The 18,380-nt window shown below is 44.8% G+C and overlaps 1 protein-coding gene across 29 annotated transcripts in view; it reads right to left on the bottom strand.

The window, feature by feature from the left end:
- Positions 1 to 18,380, bottom strand: part of NRXN1 (neurexin 1) — a 981,700-nt gene that overhangs the window by 516,926 nt on the left and 446,394 nt on the right. For all 29 annotated transcript variants that reach the window (XM_081903670.1, XM_081903681.1, XM_081903676.1 and 26 more), the window contains 2 exons: positions 13,849 to 14,287; positions 546 to 929 (listed from right to left, as the gene is read on the bottom strand). In XM_081903670.1, the coding sequence (XP_081759796.1) occupies positions 546 to 929; positions 13,849 to 14,287 (823 nt within the window). The remainder of the gene's footprint in view (positions 1 to 545; positions 930 to 13,848; positions 14,288 to 18,380) is intronic.

Below are 18,380 nucleotides of genomic sequence, written 5' to 3'. Positions count from 1 at the left end.
TTCAGGCTGTGAACTCATTTAAACTGCACACACCCCAAGAATCCTGTGAGGTGTCTCTTTCAAGCCTACCCTGAGCTGTCGATGTGTGTGGGGAGGGTGTGACAAAAAAAAATTGTGCTGGGTACCACCTGACCTTGCTACGTATCTGATCAGGTGAAAGAAGTGACCAAACCATTGTGCAGCTGTCCTTTTCTGTGTTTTGAGCTGTGGCAGTCATTACGCCACCCCCCCAGAGCAGCCATTGTGTGACTGGCACTCATGGCATCCTCAACATTCCAAACTTGCCCACTGGGCCGGAGAAGGTTGTCAACCCCTGGTGTGCATGTTGGTTCTCTGAGATGTAAACCAGGGCCTTCCCACCCATTCCCTTAACCTCAATTCTACATTAGCCTTCACAACACAACACAGTAGTGGTAGCTGCTGCTACATCACACTGCTAGTTTCTCACCTGCCAATCAGTATCAAGACCCTCAGCAGTTTTGAAGTCATCTGTGAAGGAAAAGGGAATCCATGTTCTAACCAAATGGGTAAATGAATGGGCCTACCTCTCTCACACGATCTGCCCAGATAGCCTGTACCGGAACAATCACAGACGTATCTATTCCAGCCGTCCCTGCAAGCTCCACTGTTCCTGCAGGGATTACTCAAGCACGGCTTTGCTGTTTCTCTCGAACACGAGGGTTTCACCCCAGAGGTGCTCTGGATTTCTGCCATTTGGCGGATGTCTTTGCTTTGGCCATCGATAAACAGGTCCCGAATGCAGCCCACATAACCATAATTGAGAAGCGCTGTCCAGACCTCTGTTGGAAAGACGAGGCCTGCTTTGTTTTCTGGCAAGCCTCCAAGGTACAAGTCGTCGTCTAGGTCCAAGATCTCACTCTCTCCAGGTGCAGTATATGGCGTGCGCATAGTGTTGACGGAAATGGTACCTGTTTAGGAATAAAACACAAGGTGTTCAGTTTTTTTTTGTTAACAATGGAGAAAAAATGCACAACTGTCACTAACAACCTTCTTCTATGCCCTATGCAGCCTAGGACCCACGTACCTATGGGACCACCTCTCCTGGTATGTCCTGCGGAGGACCTTAAGGTCCACACATGACAACATTTTGGAGGTTGCAGGTCGCAAGGTTAGATTGGTCGCAACTAGGGCCAGGGCCTTTTCAGTACTGGCCCCAACTTGGTGGAACACTCTGTCACAAGAAACTAGGGCCCTGTGGGACTTGACATCTTTCCACAGAGCTGTTCTGCCTGGCCTTTGGTTTGGACACAGTCTGACCCTTATGTTTCCCTCCCCTTATGGTTTTGATCTATGGGCCACTTTTAAAATGAGGCTGCATTTTAAATTGCATTTTAACCTGTATTTTAAATTGGGTTTTTTTCCTATTATGTTTTTACTGTAAATTTATTGGTGTTAACCACCCTGAGCCCGGCTCTGGCTGGGGAGGGTGGGGTATAAATAAAAAATATTATTATTAGCTTTTATATCCCGCTTGTAGGACAGATCCATGTTCCCAAAATGACTTTTAATCACAGAAGGAACAATGATTACAAGAAAATAAAAAGGTTTAATAACAGTGCACACTTTTCAAAAGCACAACATATGGGGGGGTGGAGCTTTCTTCAATCATTGTTATAGAAATCAATTAAAGGGAATTTGCATTAAAGATGAATGTGTTGTATAAAGTTTTCCCATTCATGTTTGTTTGCTTATAAAACTAGACCTGAAACTGGACATATCTGATGATCCAGAGTGCTGATACCGTGCCTTTACACTCCATGCCATTGCTTTGGGAAAATAAGACACAGAGGAATGACTGAGTCTCCTGCTTCAATCAATGGATCTGGGGAAACCAATCAACTAATGACTGAATGTGTGAATGCAATTTCAAGAAATGGAAATGAAACAAATGAAACTTTTTAAAAAGCAGAAAAATAAAATAAAATGGGTTTCTTGCACACCCCTACAACCTGCGAAAACAGCAGTGGCACAGATGGGAACAACTGCATAAATAAAGCAAGGGTAACCAATATACATTTCAAGGGAGCAAATGGAGGTACGTTTTCACCCTCCTCCTGTGCACAGAGAGGGAAAGGATTAACTTGACCTCTCTGAAAGAGGTTCTTCCAAAGAATGTGTCACTGTGGAGAAGACTCTGAATCCATTAGCCACCATTTGCATCTTGGGTGGTGGGGCTGCCCATAACAAGTCCATTATAATAGATTTAAGTCCGAAGCATCAGAGGACTACCTGGCAGCAGTCCAAACCCAGTCCACCAGGGTCTCTTTAAGCCTGGGACACACAAGGCAGGACCTGTGGAGCCCATACCCACTGATGAGCCAGGCCCTTCTACACCAGGCACCTGCATCAAATAGCAGCTGGTGACACAGTGTGCATTGGGCTCTGTTGCCCCCTTGGCATCGCAACACTTCAGGTCATTGCCTGAGAGGAAGAGGTGGAGGTGTGGAGAGCTTGGAGCATTGTGGTACATGGCATCACAGCCACTCTGATGCTTCTGCCACTATACACCACACAACACTGTGCTCTCCACCATCCTACCTGTTGCTAATGTCCACACCCTCATGCCAACCTGGCAATTTTGCAGGTAACACACCTGGAAGAACTCTCAGAAATGGGAAGTCCAGTGGCCAGTTCCAGGGGATGTGAGAAGAGCCTGACCCTGGGAGGTGCAACATGGTGTCAGATGCATAAAGCCTTCAGTTTACCCTGAGCTGCTTGCTTGTAGCTGTCCATGGTGCTGCAACCACTAGCCTGTCTTGCTCCCTATCCCCATCCTGCCCCTTTGCCCAGTCGTGGGATCCTTGTTGAGAGCACGTCAGGCCAGGCCAACGGAGCAGCAAGAAAGGGAATGGCTGATCGCCACATGTAAAGCACAGCTTGAAAACAGTGTAAATATTAAATAAACACTAACATACACGCAAGACTGGGTATTCATCTGCTCTGTGTAAGCACATTTCCATAATGCATCTGTTCTGTGCTTGGGGGTACACTATGATCAATATTGCATGGTTCAGCTATAGGGCACTGGTGGACGGACAGTCTTTGCTTTTGATTGCCTTTTGGCTCCTTTCATTTAAAATTTATAACCCTGCCTGCTCATCCTACAGACTAGGCACACATGACAACAGATTAAAAATATAAAAAAGATATCAAAATTTTAAACCACATCCACACTTTCTTATCATGTGCACAGTTTTAACAATGTTGTTGCCAGTTAAAACATGCTTCCTAAAAGCATAGCTTCCTGCCTGTACTAGAACCAAGTATGTTTGCAAGACCTCACAAGACCTAAGATTAGATCACAAATTACGAAAAACAGGGCTATCAGCTGCTACTAGCAACAGTGGCTAGGTTCGACAGCCACTGCTGGAGGCAATATGCTTCTGAGCACCAGTTCCTAGGATTCACAAGTAGAAAGAGCACTCTTGTGCTCGGGTCCTGCTCTTGTGTTTGCCACAGGCATCTGGCTGGCCACTGTGAGAACAGAATGCAGAACCAGATGGACCATTGGCCTGATCCAGTAGGGTCTTCTTACGTTCCTATCATTCTGCTAAGCCAAAGTGCCACAAAGCTCAGTTCTAAGGTCCTGCAAACTGCCAAGCTGCCACTGCAAAACATTAAATCATATAATTCTAGAGTCCCAGGTTTCACATTTTAATTAACTCTGAATTGGCGACTCAGCTTCTTGCCAGCAGACTATGACAGATCAGCATTATTTACAAAGGAGAGGGAAATGTAAAGGGCAGGCAGAAGGTCTTAGATATCCTTGGTTTTCAGAAACATGGTTTTCCTTCACAGGTACATCCAATTAAATATTTTCTTCCAGTGTTTAAACAGGGATGTTTAACCTTTGATGTTATGAAACACAGCAGTGCCAGGTGGAGCCTCTGATCTAATTTACCGTTAATTTACCGATCCACACACTGCCCATATGGCCTGAACCATATATGTTCTTTGTATGTTCTTATATGCAACACACTCCCCGGGGAATGCTGTACATTTTGCACTCATGTAACATATGCTTTTTTATATGTTGCTAAGAAAGTGCAGAGCGATAAAATGAAAACAAAGCAGCTTTTCCCACAACATATTGTGCATGCTGCGGACTACAGAACACAAAAATATACTACAGTTTTCAGGGAGGAGGTGGTAAGACTAGTTTCTACCTTAGCCTTGCTGCCATCTTTTAAAACCTCAAGATGCCCAGGAACTGGACCTGACAGAATAAACATTCTGCTATGCAGTGGCTTTCCTTCTGAACAGGATCTGTTTCCCCTCTATGAAAGAGTCCATGGGATTCAAACCCATAATCCTCTCAGCACAGATCTAGCAAACCTGCATGGTCTAAACCAGGGGTTGTCAGCCTGCTCCCTACCGCCCACTAGTGGGTGATTCAGGATTCAGGATTCTAGGTGGGCAGTAGGGGGTTCTACGGCACAAGCAGGCTGGTAAGCAGGCTGAGACCCTACCTACCCACTGACTGTCTCACTAGAGTGGTGCATGCTCTGGTTATCTCCCACTTGGACTACTGCAATGCACTCTATGTGGGGCTACCTTTGAAGGTGACTTGGAAACTACAACTAATCCAGAATGCGGCAGCTAGGCTGGTGACTGAGGGCGACTGCCAAGACCACAGAACACCGGTCTTGAAAGACCTACACGGGCTCCCAGTATGTTTCTGAGCACAATTCAAAGTGTTGGTGCTGACCTTTAAAGTCCTAAACGGCCTTGGCCCAGTATACCTGAAGGAGCATCTCCACCCCCATCATTCTGCCCGGACACTGAGGTCCAGTGCCAAGGGCCTTCTGGCGGTTCCCTTGCTGTGAGAAGCCAAGTTACAGGGAACCAGGCAGAGGGCCTTCTCAGTAGTGGCACCCGCCCTGTGGAACGCCCTCCCACAAGATGAAAAAGAGAACAACAACTAGCAGACTTTTAGAAGACATCTGAAGGCAGCCCTGTTTGTTGTTGTTGTTTGGTTGTGTCCGACTCTTCGTGACCCCATGGACCAGAGCACGCCAGGCACTCCTTTCTTCCACTGCCTCCCACAGTTTGGTCAAACTCATGCTGGTAGCTTCGAGAACATTGTCCAACCATCTCGTCCTCTGTTGTCCCCTTATCCTGGTGTTTGTGTGTATGTGTAATGTGGCCCTCCAGGACTCCCCCCAGCCACACACCCTATCGCCATGCCACATTCTTCACGGGCCCTGCCTTCCCTCATGGGTACCTTCCTTGAGAGTTTTTTGCCTGTCTGTAATGTGTCCTTCAACTCTAGTAATAGTCCTTGATTGCTTGGATGGAGGTTAGAGAGAAATGTGTGTCAAAAGTAGCTTCACTGCATGAAGGTAACATTCACATGCCTCACTCTGCCTACTTTAATCTGTGGCCTTGTCCACCACTCTGTATCCTCCAACATGCCTCCAATGGAAATAGGGACTCATAGAATCATAGAGTTGGAAGAGACCACAAGGGCCATCGAGTCCAACCCCCTGCCAAGCAGGAAACACCATCAGAGCACTCCTGACATATGGTTGTCAAGCCTCTGCTTAAAGACCTCCAAAGAAGGAGACTCCACCACACTCCTTGGCAGCAAATTCCACTGTCGAACAGCTCTTACTGTCAGGAAGTTCTTCCTAATGTTCAGGTGGAATCTTCTTTCTTGTAGTTTGGATCCATTGCTCCGTGTCCGCTTCTCTGGAGCAGCAGAAAACAACCTTTCTCCCTCCTCTATGTGACATCCTTTTATATATTTGAACATGGCTATCATATCACCCCTTAACCTCCTCTTCTCCAGGCTAAACATGACTCTGGCCTGGGCTTTGAGGTGCAGCTTCTTCTCCCATTGCAGATGGCTCTGGCAGGCACCCAGCTCTGCCTCCAGCACAGACCTCAGTGCCTTGTGGTCCTGGAGCTTCGGCCATTCTTCAACTTCCAGTGCCCCTCCCTCCCAGTGCCTACTCCTCTTCTGAGGCCAGGACAGGCCAGGACAGATGCAGCAACCGACTGACTGAAGAGCAGCAAAATGGTGAAACATTTTCTTAGGGACTTTCTTAGGACCCAGATCTACAGGAAGTGGGGCCATATTGAGTGGGCAAGGCGGAGGGAGTGGGAGGCATAGGTCTAAGATATGTGTTAGAGGAATGTGTGGATCTGAACTTCCAGTAACTCGCTGAAACACTGCTGAAGAGCCACTTCAGAATTAATGACTCTGCGTGACACAGTGAGAAGCTCTGATGCTTTAAGGGTTTTCGTGACAGTCCCTCCGTTTTCAGGGAAGTTGGAGACTATGCCACTGGCGTTTGGCTTCCAGTAGGTTGCTTAGAAGGTTAATGTGGTCTTCAGGGTGAAAAGGGTTCTCCTATCCCTGGTCTAAATTACTGAACAATGCTTCCTCAAGCCAAACGCTTGTATGACAGCAGGAGCCTTGAACTGGGGGAACTGGAATGGGAGCCCAGTCGCTCCTCTCTCCCTCTGGTAGCTCAGCCATGCTGGCTACATCCCTTGCAGAAATCACCTCTCCAGAGGTGTCTTTGGATTCTATGGGACAGATTTGACCAAGCAGTTGCACTAGTGGGAGCCAGCACTGCTAACGCAGTGGAGCTCCCACTTTCCCTCTTTTGTGCCCCCCATCAGCTCTTGGTGGGAGTCAGGTGAACCCCTAGAACAGCACACCATCCCCATCAGGCAAGCAGAAATGTTTTTTGCTGACAGAATAAGCATAATCGCATGACATTGCCTTCCCTCCCTAGGACTTTCCACTCTAAGAGGCGTGGAGCTAGCCTGGAAACCACTCAAAGGGTTGTTTATCCCTAGAAAGCAAGGGCAATCCATTAAACGTCTTTCGTTACTTAAAACTGCAGTGAATAACTACAGCGACTCCTAGATAGCATAAGGGACGGTGGGGAGGGGGACACGCTCCACCCCAGTGGCTTGAAATGGATATCTGCAAAGTGCTGCTCCGAGTGAGAGTGTGATTACTCTAAACCTCTAATTATATACTCCGGAGACAGGCATGTGCCTTTTCCTACCCCTGTAATTTCCAGCGCTTATACTGGAACTCTGACTTTAATTCAAAATCTCAATGACTCCTTAGCCCTTAAATGCTGGCTTAGCCGCGAAAAACCGCTGATACAATCTGGTTTACACTGCCATGCACAACTGGAGTTTGACAAGAATAATAACTTTCCCCTCCTGTTCCGATGTGTAACAGTGGTTTTCCAAAAGGGGGTGAACGGTAGCTGGTTTAGCGGGGAAAACCCTTGCATGGTTGTTTCTCCAATATGCCCACGAGATTAACTAAACATTCAAATGACATGCCGGCCCCACAACACTGTTATTAATGCAGACGTGGTGTGTTGCAAAACCCACAGAGAGCAAAATGCCTTTGCAGTTTGCTTTTGCTGGGATTCCAGGCGCCTGCCTTTGCCTCCTCCCTCTGCTTTCACTGCAAGGTTGGTAGTACTGCAACAGCAGAGCAGCGGAACATTTCCCATAGGTATGTGTTAATGAGCATCTTGAATCATGTTCATTATCTCAGCAATTTAGTTTTCAAAAGTCTCCTTACTACAGCCAAGACATCCCTGCCTAAATGTGCTTCTGAAGCTCCTCTCGTCGGTTGTGATCTGTTTCAAAAGCAGAGATAGGAGAGAGGGCTCAGCTGCCACACCCCTCCCCCTTGTTCCCTGTACTTATTCTCTTTATTAAGCACTGCTGCAAAATTCTCTAATCTGCTGATCTGCAAATGGAGGATTCTTGCGCAATGGATGCGCAAGGATGACACGCAAATTCGTGAAGCATTCCATATTTTTTTGGGTTGGACTCGAGGGCCCTTGTGGTCTCTTCCAACCCTATGATTCTATGATTCTATTCTATGATTCCTAGTGGTTTGAATTTGGCCCAGATGAAATACCTAGTGGTAAACAAATACAAGACATCTGCATGCAATTGCTCTACAATAAACATGCACAGCTCCTGTCTAGTATGCAGTGTTAGATTTTATCAGTATTTGGGTTTGTCTGTTTATTTGCCAGTGCCACCACAACTTTTAGGCCAGAGATTCTGGGCACCTCAGGTTAAGAAGGATATTGACAAGTGTGTGAAGAGGAGGGCAACCGAGAAAATCAAGGGTCTGGAAACCAAGCCTTATGAGGAGAGGTTGAAGGAGCTGGGCATGTTTAGCCTGGAGAAGAGGAGACTGAGAGGTGATATGATAGCCATCTGGATATCTGGAAGATAGAGAAAGCTTGTTTTCTGCTTCTCCCGAGGGCAGGTTCTGATCCGATGGATTCACGTTACAAGACATGAGATTCCAACTAAACATCAGGAAGAACTTTCTGACATGAAGAGCAGAGATAATGGAATGGACCACCTTGAAAAGTGGTGGGTGCTTCATTTTGGAGGTTTTAATCTCCATGGCCATCTCTCTGGGATTCTGTAGCTGTGATTCCTGCATTACAGGGGACTGGACTAGATAATAATAATAATAATAATAATAATAATAATAATAATAATAATAAAATTCATTATTTATACCGTGCCCATCTGGCTGGGCCTCCCCAGCCACTCTGGGCAGCCTCCAACAAAATATTAAAATAAAACATTAAAAGCTTCCCTAAAAAAGGGCTGCCTTCAGATGATTTCTAAAAGTCTGGTAGTTGTTGTTCTCTTTGACATCTGGTGGGAGGGTGTTTCACAGGGTGGGCGCCACTACTGAGAAGGCCCTCTGCCTGGTTCCCTGTAACCTCACTTCTCACAGTGAGGGAATCACTAGAAGGCCTTCGGTGCTGGACCTCAGTGTCCAGGCTGAACGATGAGGGTGGAGACACTCCTTCAGGTATACTGGGCTGGGGCCGTTTAGGGCTTTAAAGGTCAGCACCAACACTTTGAATTGTGCTCAGAAACGTACCAATGTAGGTCTTTCAAGACCGATGACCCTTGGGGTCCCTTTCAACTCTACAATTCTGTGATGTGGAACCTCAGGCTGGGGGTTGAATGTGGCCTTCCAGCCCTCTTTATATGAGCTTCAGAAGTCTCTCCAGGCCCTTGTGGTCTCTTCCAGCTCTATGATTCGATGATTCTACCTGGGACTCTTCCCAGCCCTGATATCTACTCCTTGGAAGGTTTTCAGAAAAGAATGCAGCTATCAACTGAAAATATTTATTGCCCCTGATGATTTAATCATGTAGTCCAAACTGACTGGCTATGCAAACTATGACACAGTCATGTGACTGTGATTCCTGCATTTCAGGCGATTGGACTAGACAACGCTCAGAATCCATTCTAACCTTACAACTGGGGCTTTTTTCAGCTGGAAGTCAGTTCCAGCCCCTCTCAGGTGGGCGCTGTTGCCATTATAAGAGAACAAGGGAGGCATTCCTGATGAGTTCCAGTGCTGCTTTTTCTAGAAAGATAGCACTGCCTACAATTCTATGATTCTGTTTTCATTATGGACTCTACAGCTGAGGACCATGCAATGAGGACACTAGTTTTCAACAGGGGGGGAAATGGCACTCAAGCAGATCATGGGAACTGTAAATAGGCAAGGGAAAATGAGCAGATGAGCAGTTTTTTTGCTTTATTTAAGAACCTTTCATCCTCCAAAAAGTGGCAGCTTTCAGATCAAAAATAGCAAACTTCATGAACATTTGGAACAACTCTGGTGTTGCCCTTCTGGGGACCTGTAGCAACAGTGGTGATGTAAGAAACCATGTTACAGACTTGGAGTTTCTGCCATTGCCTGAGTGGTATCAGACTGAGCAATTCTGCAGCAGTTTGTGTGCCCTGAGGTGACATTTAAAGGTTGCCGAAGAATATTCAGCTGTGCTCTGAGTTATTCTAGTATTGAAGTAAATAAGATTTAAGTGTTTGGCTAAAATGGATCAAATTTCAAGCAGAGGAGAATGGCCGTCCCTTCATCCTGTAATGTGGAACAATGTAACAAATTACTAGAATGGTCAGAAAGACGGAAACGATTGCAAAATGGGGAGGGGGGAAAATAATTCAACATGCTTGCTGACCTAGCAACCGAGAGTTAAGGAAATTAAGAAATCTTATTTAGACATGTCACAGCTTTTTCTTATCTATGGGCACCACTCTGTAGTGGATTTTCAGGCTAGCTAGAGATATGCAAGAGTAAAACGTTGCAAGAGACACAGCACGTAGATCAGCAAGAAACAGATTGCTAATTCATAACAGGGTTCAGGAAAGTACGCAGTTAGGTGCAAACATTGAGCCTGCAACAGCTCTTGTGGATACTCTTAACTGAAGCCTGACAAATTTCAGAAAAGTAACTGTGTTTGTTCATTTTGCTGTAAAAGACTAAATAAATTTTTGGACGTTACTAACACTTTGTGATGGCCCAAACTTCCCTTAGTCTTTTTCAACAAAAGCAGAACTAACACAAAACCAAAGTTTAGTGTTGCATACTATAATTCTTCTTCCATCCCTTGTTAAACCTAACCTTGGTTTCTAGGTAGGGTGAGTGGAGTGAAACAACCCTGTGGTTTGGTTGAAAAGAGCCATGCCAGGAGATGACAAAGGGAGAAGCAAGCTTATGCATGCAACACTAAACTACGGTTTACATCTAAAATTGCCAGGGTGCTTTAAAGAATATTGGCTCTCTCCCACAACAGCTCATGCCATAACATCCTTTTAAAAAACAGTCTTTAAAGGCGCTATAATGCTCTTTGTAGTTTTGGAGTTCGTGTGGGGTTTATCAATGCTTTATTAACAGAAAGCAAACAAACAGCAGCAGCACCCATCCTCCCAAAACCTAACTCAGCATCCTGCCATGACCCAAACTCAGAAGAAGTAGCAGCTGGGAGGAATTAGAAACACAGTAAGAGAGAAAGAGAGAGTAAGAGAGAAGGAAATGCAAAAGTAGAAGAAAAAATAAGGACGAAGAGATGAGCCAATTGAGATGCCTGGAAATACAAAACAAATGAACAAACATGCTCTGAGAGTTTTGGTCAGATCCTGCTGAAATTGGTGCTAGCCTCACAGCAATTAAAAGCTATATGCTATTTCGCTGTAAGCCACAGAAGGTTCCCTGTCAAGGTTTTGAAATGTGTGGCGTTGATGATTTCCAGTGCTAGAGGGCAAAGTGTTTAGCTTTCAAAGCAGCTTGCAACAGCTACTGTTTTTGACATATGATGGCTGTATCGGTAACAAAGCTTGTTCGCTATTCTACTATCCAGGGATTCAGCTACATTAGTCAAAATGCAGCGTTATAAATGCGTTATAACACTGTGACACCGAATGGCCCTGTAGAGCTGAAATCGTAACTCGGTGGTATTTTCAACTGTGAGCTTTACGACGGTTTTCTGCACAGCGTTTTCAGAGAGGTTTTTTTTTGGTAGCTGTGTAGATTTAGCCTAAATTGTGTCATTATATAGTTTAGCCACTTGATGGCACTGGACTCAGTTGTATGCCAGGGGCGGGGGGGGGGGCATGGAGAGTCAGGAGTTTCCCCGTTGCTATTCTGTTCTTGTTGGAAGGAGACAATAAAGTTATTGTCTAGCTTCCTGGCTAGTCAGCCTTCCAAAGCATTTGCAGAGTGGAATTCTGATAGGACAAGCCTATAGCATATGATCTGAAGTTTCTTCAGGCTCAGCACATCTCCAGCAGAAGATGCAGGCCTTAGATTTCTCTGTAATCTATCAGGTATAAATACAGTGGTACCTCGGGTTACATACATTTCAGGTTACATACGCTTCAGGTTACAGACTCGGCTAACCCAGAAATAGTGCTTCGGGTTAAGAACTTTGCTTCAGGATGAGAACAGAAATCGTGCTCCGGCGGCACGGCGGCAGCAGGAGGCCCCATTAGCTAAAGTGGTGCTTCAGGTTAAGAACAGTTTTAGGTTAAGAACAGACCTCCGGAACAAATTAAGTACTTAACCTGAGGTACCACTGTATGGTCAAAATGCTGAGGAAGGCTGTCAAAATCCTTATTCTAGGTTCCCACTAGTACAACAAGGCCTCAAAAAACCCCAGTCTGCTCCAGGAGATCAGTCAGGCAAGGAAGCAGAAATGCTTGCACCCACTCCTTAGCACTGTGTTGAATAAAGGTACAGGTAAAGGGACCCCTGACCATTAGGTCCAGTCGTGACCGACTCTGGGGTTGCGCGCTCATCTCACTCTATAGGCCGAGGGAGCCGCCGTTTGTCCGCAGACAGCTTCCGGGTCATGTGGCCAGCATGACTAAGCCGCTTCTGGCAAACCAGAGCAGCGCACGGAAACGCCGTTTACCTTCCTGCCGGAGCGGTACCTATTTATCTACTTGACCTTTGACCTGCTTTTGAACTGCTAGGTTGGCAGGAGCAGGGACCGAACAACGGGAGCTCACCCTGTCATGGGGATTCGAACCGCCGACCTTCTGATCGGCAAGCCCTAGGCTTTGTGGTTTAACCCACAGTGCCACCTGCGTCCCTTTACTGTGTTGAATACAACACATTAATTTCAATGGGTCTGCTCTGAGCATAATTTAGTCATATACAAGCTAGTGCTGCTGTTGCCCCAAAATTCCAGGTACTGTATAAAAAACTGAAGAACATGGGTTCTAGCTGCAGACATACAATCTAAGATACACAGAGTGGCAGGAAAAAGTAAAGTAAAAGAAGAGAAGAGTAAATCAAGGAGCCCAAGTGTTTTCTCCTAGGAGTGGAAAAGCCATTTGGGGAGGCAATCTTAAGTGGGAATAAAATATCAAGAAGGGAAGGTTAAGACACCTCTCCTGCCTGCCTGCCAGTCATTCACTCTTTATTTCATCCTCTCTTGTTTATTTCAGCCACTCTTTATTAAAGCCTTTTCCTTAACATTCTACCAGGGAGCAGAACCTTGTATCTGTCCATCACACGCAATTTGGCCTTCGCACTATAAATCCCAAGAACACCGTGATGTCATAAATTGCAGTCCTATTATGCAGCACAATGGTTATATATCACCACATTCCATTTTACACTTAGCAGAAACTTGGCTTGGGAGCGCACTGTCGTTGTTAGGAGAAATATTGCAACACAGACTAACATATTCTTCTAACTAATAGCTTTTTGGATTAATTGCCAAAGCCAAATCAATTGCAAGCCGGGTGAGAGAAAAAAGCTCCACAGCAAACAAATGGCTGTCGCTGGAAAGAGGAGTTTTATCTCTTGTCTTCCTCCTTTCAGCCAAGATCCCAGGCCACAGAGAGGTTAGGATGGCCTCAACCAGAGCCAGGGCTTTCTCGGCCACGGCTCCAATCTGGTGGAATGCTCTGTCACAAGAGACTAGGGCCCTGCGGGACCTGACATCTTTCCGCAGGGCCTGCAAGACAGAGCTGTTCCACCAGGCCTTTGGTCAGGGCGCAGCCTGACCCCCTCCTCTGGCAATCTGCACAGAATTTTGCTTAATTGGTTGCCATCAATTTGATTTTAATTTGATTTTAATTAATTTTATAATGAATGTTTTTAGAATGTTGGATTATTTTGATTGTTGTTAGCCGCCCTGAGCCCAGCTTCGGCTGGGGAGGGCGGGATATAAGTAAATTTTATTATTATTATTATTATTATTATTATTATTATTATTATTATTGCTACAAAATCTTGGTTCCAAGTCTCCTTGGCCATCTTCCATTGCACTAGGTGCTGCCTGCAGGGACAAGGAAATGTGGGAATACAGTAAGACATTACTAAGGAGAGAGAGAGACTGAGATTCAGGGGTGCTGTTTTTTGATGCAGCACCTTCACCTGTCATAATGACTTCAAAGGATGTCTTTATATTGCAATAGCAATTGCAACACACAACACCCTTGCTATTTTGTCTACAATACACAGAAGGGTAAACCCAAACTTACCAGATCGTCCGTCTCTTTGAAAGTCAACATGGTACCATTCACCGTCATTCACCTTCTTTTGCAAAGCTTTTGTTTTAATCGTACCAGAACCCATGTCCAGCAGCAGGTAGAGGTGGCCATCAAGCATCTCAATGGCAAAGAAGTCAACTTTGACCATTTGTGGGTGTTTAGCATCTTTCTGATGCCGCGGTTTGCCGTGGCTAAAAAGTATCAGCCCATTTGGCTCGGTGGTGCGGAAATCAAACGATATCGAGCCCGTTTTCTTGGCGTTCCACTTTGGCAAAGAGATAAAAGATTCTGGTGTTTCAAAAGTGATTGGATCCAAGGTTGCAACGTTTTCACATTTAAATGCTACCACACCATGGATCTTCATCTTAGGATCTCCTTGTTTGGCAAGTCGAGAAAGTTCCAGCCTTACATCGTTGTTTTTGTATACAACCTGCAAGCAAAGAACAGCAGTTACCGGAATGAATTTAACTGTACAAGCAAGAATGAATGTTAACTTCTGCAATTCCATTTTTGAAATCAATAAAAGCTGCACACATTTTACAAAACCGCATGTTATCAGGACCAGCCACACTCTTATGAAGATCCATGTTAAATATCCATGTTGCCCTCTCCCCAATCCTCAAGTTGTGTCCTGCATCCAGACTTTAAAAGTCTGTATGCAGCTCAGACATTCTCGCTACAGTTTTGATGCTGTAGTTTGGTGTCAAATCTCAGGAAAGTTTCACTGAGTCTTCCAATCCTTTGGCCATCATCCAACCATCCACTGAGGTATATTTCAGCTTCCACCTCTTTCCTCCATCCTGCAATGATGGAAGTACAGTAGGTACCTTGGTTTTCAAATGCCTCCATAATCAAACGTTTCGGAACTTGAACGCCAAAAACCCAGAAGTAAATGCCTTGGTTTTTGAACACGCCTTGGAAGTCGGACAGGTTTGGGAAATCGAATGGACTTCCAGAACGGATTATGTTCGAAAACCAAAGTACCATTGTATGTACTGGTTTCACTCCCTTATTCCCACCCCCCTATAAAAGACTGCAATTTCTTATACAACAGCTATGTTGAGAGTATTTCACCCTCAACACCCCATTAGCACAGGAGCCCTTTGTGGATTTGTTGTTCTGTATACATAGGTTCTCTCTGCCTTATGCAAATGGTCCCAATAACTTGGTAGCCTTGGTAGCCATTTTGAAGTATATAAAATGCTTGTGCATTGGTAGAGCATCACCCTGAAAGAAGCTTGATGTAGTAAGATCTCTTCCTACCCTGCCATTGCCCAGAGTTTGTGGGCACTGGGGGGAAAGCATACAGACAAGCAGAAGCAAATTAAGACAACCTCAATGGGATTTCAGAGGAAGACTGCATATGATTGGGTCATGGGCATTTTTCAAAATTGATTAAAAATATTGTAATGAGTTGTTTTACCTATGTTTTACCTTTGTTCTCTATAAGCTATGCTAATACCTTGAATGCCGTGGTAATAATTTATTCCAAATTATCGTGCATAACAAAAAATAAATAGGCATTTTGGCAGCTTGGGGAGGTGAAACCCCCACAAGTAAAAAAGAATGGCTGTCTAACATAAAATCTGAGTAATCTGAATAAATTCCCTGCACATCTACATTTAAGCTCACCCTTTGCTCAATACACATAATCCATACCTATGAGAAGCTTGAGCCCTATTAGAAGGTAAGTGACCTGACACATCATCCATTTTGGGTTATTTTAAAACATGTATATATCGCCTTTCCAAATAAGGATTCTTTCAAAGCACCTTATATATTAAAGGCAGAGAATACCGACTGCAGCAAAATAAAATAGTGCCTCCCAAAACTCCATTCAAATCGATAGTTTCATAAAATGTAGTATATAAAAACAGCAGCAAATCATTCCCTACAAAGCCACTAGAAGCAGCTTTCCGAAGATACTGGTGTTTCGGTGCACTTGTGAGTGACAACAGGCAAGGAGTGTGGCAGGACCAGAGAGGGAAGACTGGATCCTAAGGCCATTTAGCTTGATCACATGACTTGGCATAGAACACTTTTTTTAAAGGCTTGTTTTCCATCTGCCAAGCTTTGACAGAGCAGCAGCCCAGCTACTGAATGGGGTTTGGTTCTGGTGTAACTTTATGCCTGCTTCTTGTGCACACAATTGCTCTCTGAATATACTGCTGTGGTCCTTTGCTTGTGGAGAGCATGGGCTGGGGAGGGCCATTGCTTTGGGAAGGGTCATTCACACTATATTACTTATTGTATGTCTTGTTTGACTTGTGACTCAAGTTCTCTGGAGCACTGGTACACATATCCATTTAAAAACAAAACTCTCTAACAATAAAGCGGGTATATTGTTAGTAGAACCTCGGTTGTTGAATGTAATCCATTCCGGAGGACCGTTCGACTTCCAAAAAGTTCCGACAACTGAGGAGCAATTGCCAGCTGGCAAAATCCATTCAAAAAAATGGAGAAACGCGCCTCAGAAGCCATTCAACTCCCGAGGCGCGTTTGAAAAGCATTCACTTCCAGATTGCTGACATTCGACTTCCAAAGTGTTTAACTTCAGAAGCGTTCGACAACTGAGGTTCCACTGTACTATCAATTACACGTATCAGTCCTTTTATCCAAAAGAAAAAGCCTCAAAGAGACTCGACAAGGTAAAATACAACAAATAAAGCAATGAAAAATAAAACAGCGAAAAAACAGAATGGATGCAATGCCATCCAACCATTGTATATACTAATTCACACTGAGAGCCACAGCTCAGTGATAAAGATGCTATCCTTTCTCTGCAAAAACAATCCCTGGCATCTCTAGGTAAGGCTGAGAAGGAACCCTATTTGAAAATTTGGGGACCCGAAGGACAGGATGTCTCCACAACTTCAACACCTATCGACCCTTTAGCTAGAATGCAATAAAAGTGGCTTTGTTATTCACCCACTTAATGGCAGACCAACTCTGTGAATGTGACGTGAAGGCTGGCAACCCTGCCATATAGATGACAGCAGTGCCTGGAGGCAGTCAGGTCGTGTATCCCCAACAGTGACCAGAGAAGGAATGGCTGCTGGGAGGAGTGCAGAGAGAAGAAACACCGTGATGCATTTGCAGCAGCACAACTGGACTTCTTCATCTTCACCACGTGCAATAAAACATGTCTCTTCTGCATTGGTCTGCACTGTCACAGCAAGCGCTGTAACTCTCCAACTGTTTGACTTTACCTGCAAAGGAGCACTCTTCCATCGTTTCCTTGATACAGATGGAAGCCAACAACAACAACAACGACAAGTGTTTGCTCCAAAATTGTTCTTTTTAGCTAGTTCATCCATATAATCTTGCGGGGGGAGAGACAGAAATTGAGCTTATCACTCCAGAATTAAACTGTGTGGTTTTAAACTTGCTTGCTTAGAAAATTTCTGCACGGGGCTTTCTTCTTCTTTTGCTGATTTAACAAAGTATTAGATTTCTTGCTCCTCTAAACCCTTTATCGCTTTTTCAAGCCTTCCACTTGCTGATATGAAACACACCAAGGTCAGATTCTACATGTTAACCTCATTTTAAGCACCGCTTTGGCTCTGTGTCCTTGAAACTAGGACTTAATGGCAACCTTGCTAGCTATGAAGCAATGCCATTGGGAAGCCAATAGGACTGATATCAAGCGAGAGTGAAGCCAGCCCAGCAGAAGTGGAGAGAAATTAACAGGATGCAAATCAGTCTACTTAATTCTTTCCAACATCAAAGACCGACTGAAGATTATTTTGATAAAACTGAAAGGCAGTATTGGATAAAGATTTAATCAGCCAGCCTTACAAGTGTTCATTCTCCAGTGCAGACATTCATTTTCCTACTGCATTTTTTAAAAAGAAAACTGGCCACACTATACATACCTTAGGGCAAATTGCTTTGCAAAAGTGTTTATATAGGGAGAAATTGGCACTATGATGCTGGCCAATTTTCATGAGCCCCACCCCCTGCAATAAACTAGAAAACTGATATGAATATGTCAGGAAAAGAACTTTAGATTGTAAAAATGGAAAAATTAGGGAAGCTGAAATTGGCCCATCTGTGTACTTTACAACATTGCATTCCTTTCTTGCCAATAATGGTACTTGGCTATTATTCTGGAGTTCTAACAAGTTATTGTTAGCTTCATCCCAGCCCCTGTTTCCCAAGAGCCCTCAGTACCCCAGGTCAGGGAGTCTCTCAGTCAGGGGCAGACCTTGGTAATATGCCACCCTGTGAGAGGCCAACATTTGACACCCTCCCCACAGCCCTTGCAGCGTCAGCTAAAGCTGGATAAACAAGGTAGGGCCCTAGAGCCTTCATGCGTCCTTCTCAATGCCCAGTAAGTGGTTGTCCAGCTTTGGGAAGGAGGTTGAAGGGCTCTAGGACCCTGCCAGAGCCTGTTGAGGTTTGTGAGAAACTGCAGCTTTGAAGAGGACAATTAGTGAGTTGGCAAGAAGCCAAGTTAAGCAAGAGTACCTGAGAAAGTACCTGCTTGGAGATAGGGAAGCCTAGCAACAGGTGATGAGTGG

This window comes from Podarcis melisellensis, assembly GCF_964234715.1.
Source record: "Podarcis melisellensis genome assembly, chromosome: 3".
Taxonomy (NCBI): domain Eukaryota; kingdom Metazoa; phylum Chordata; class Lepidosauria; order Squamata; family Lacertidae; genus Podarcis; species Podarcis melisellensis.
The sequence above is the reverse complement of the archived record's forward strand: the minus strand, read 5'-3'. Positions and strand labels throughout refer to the sequence as shown.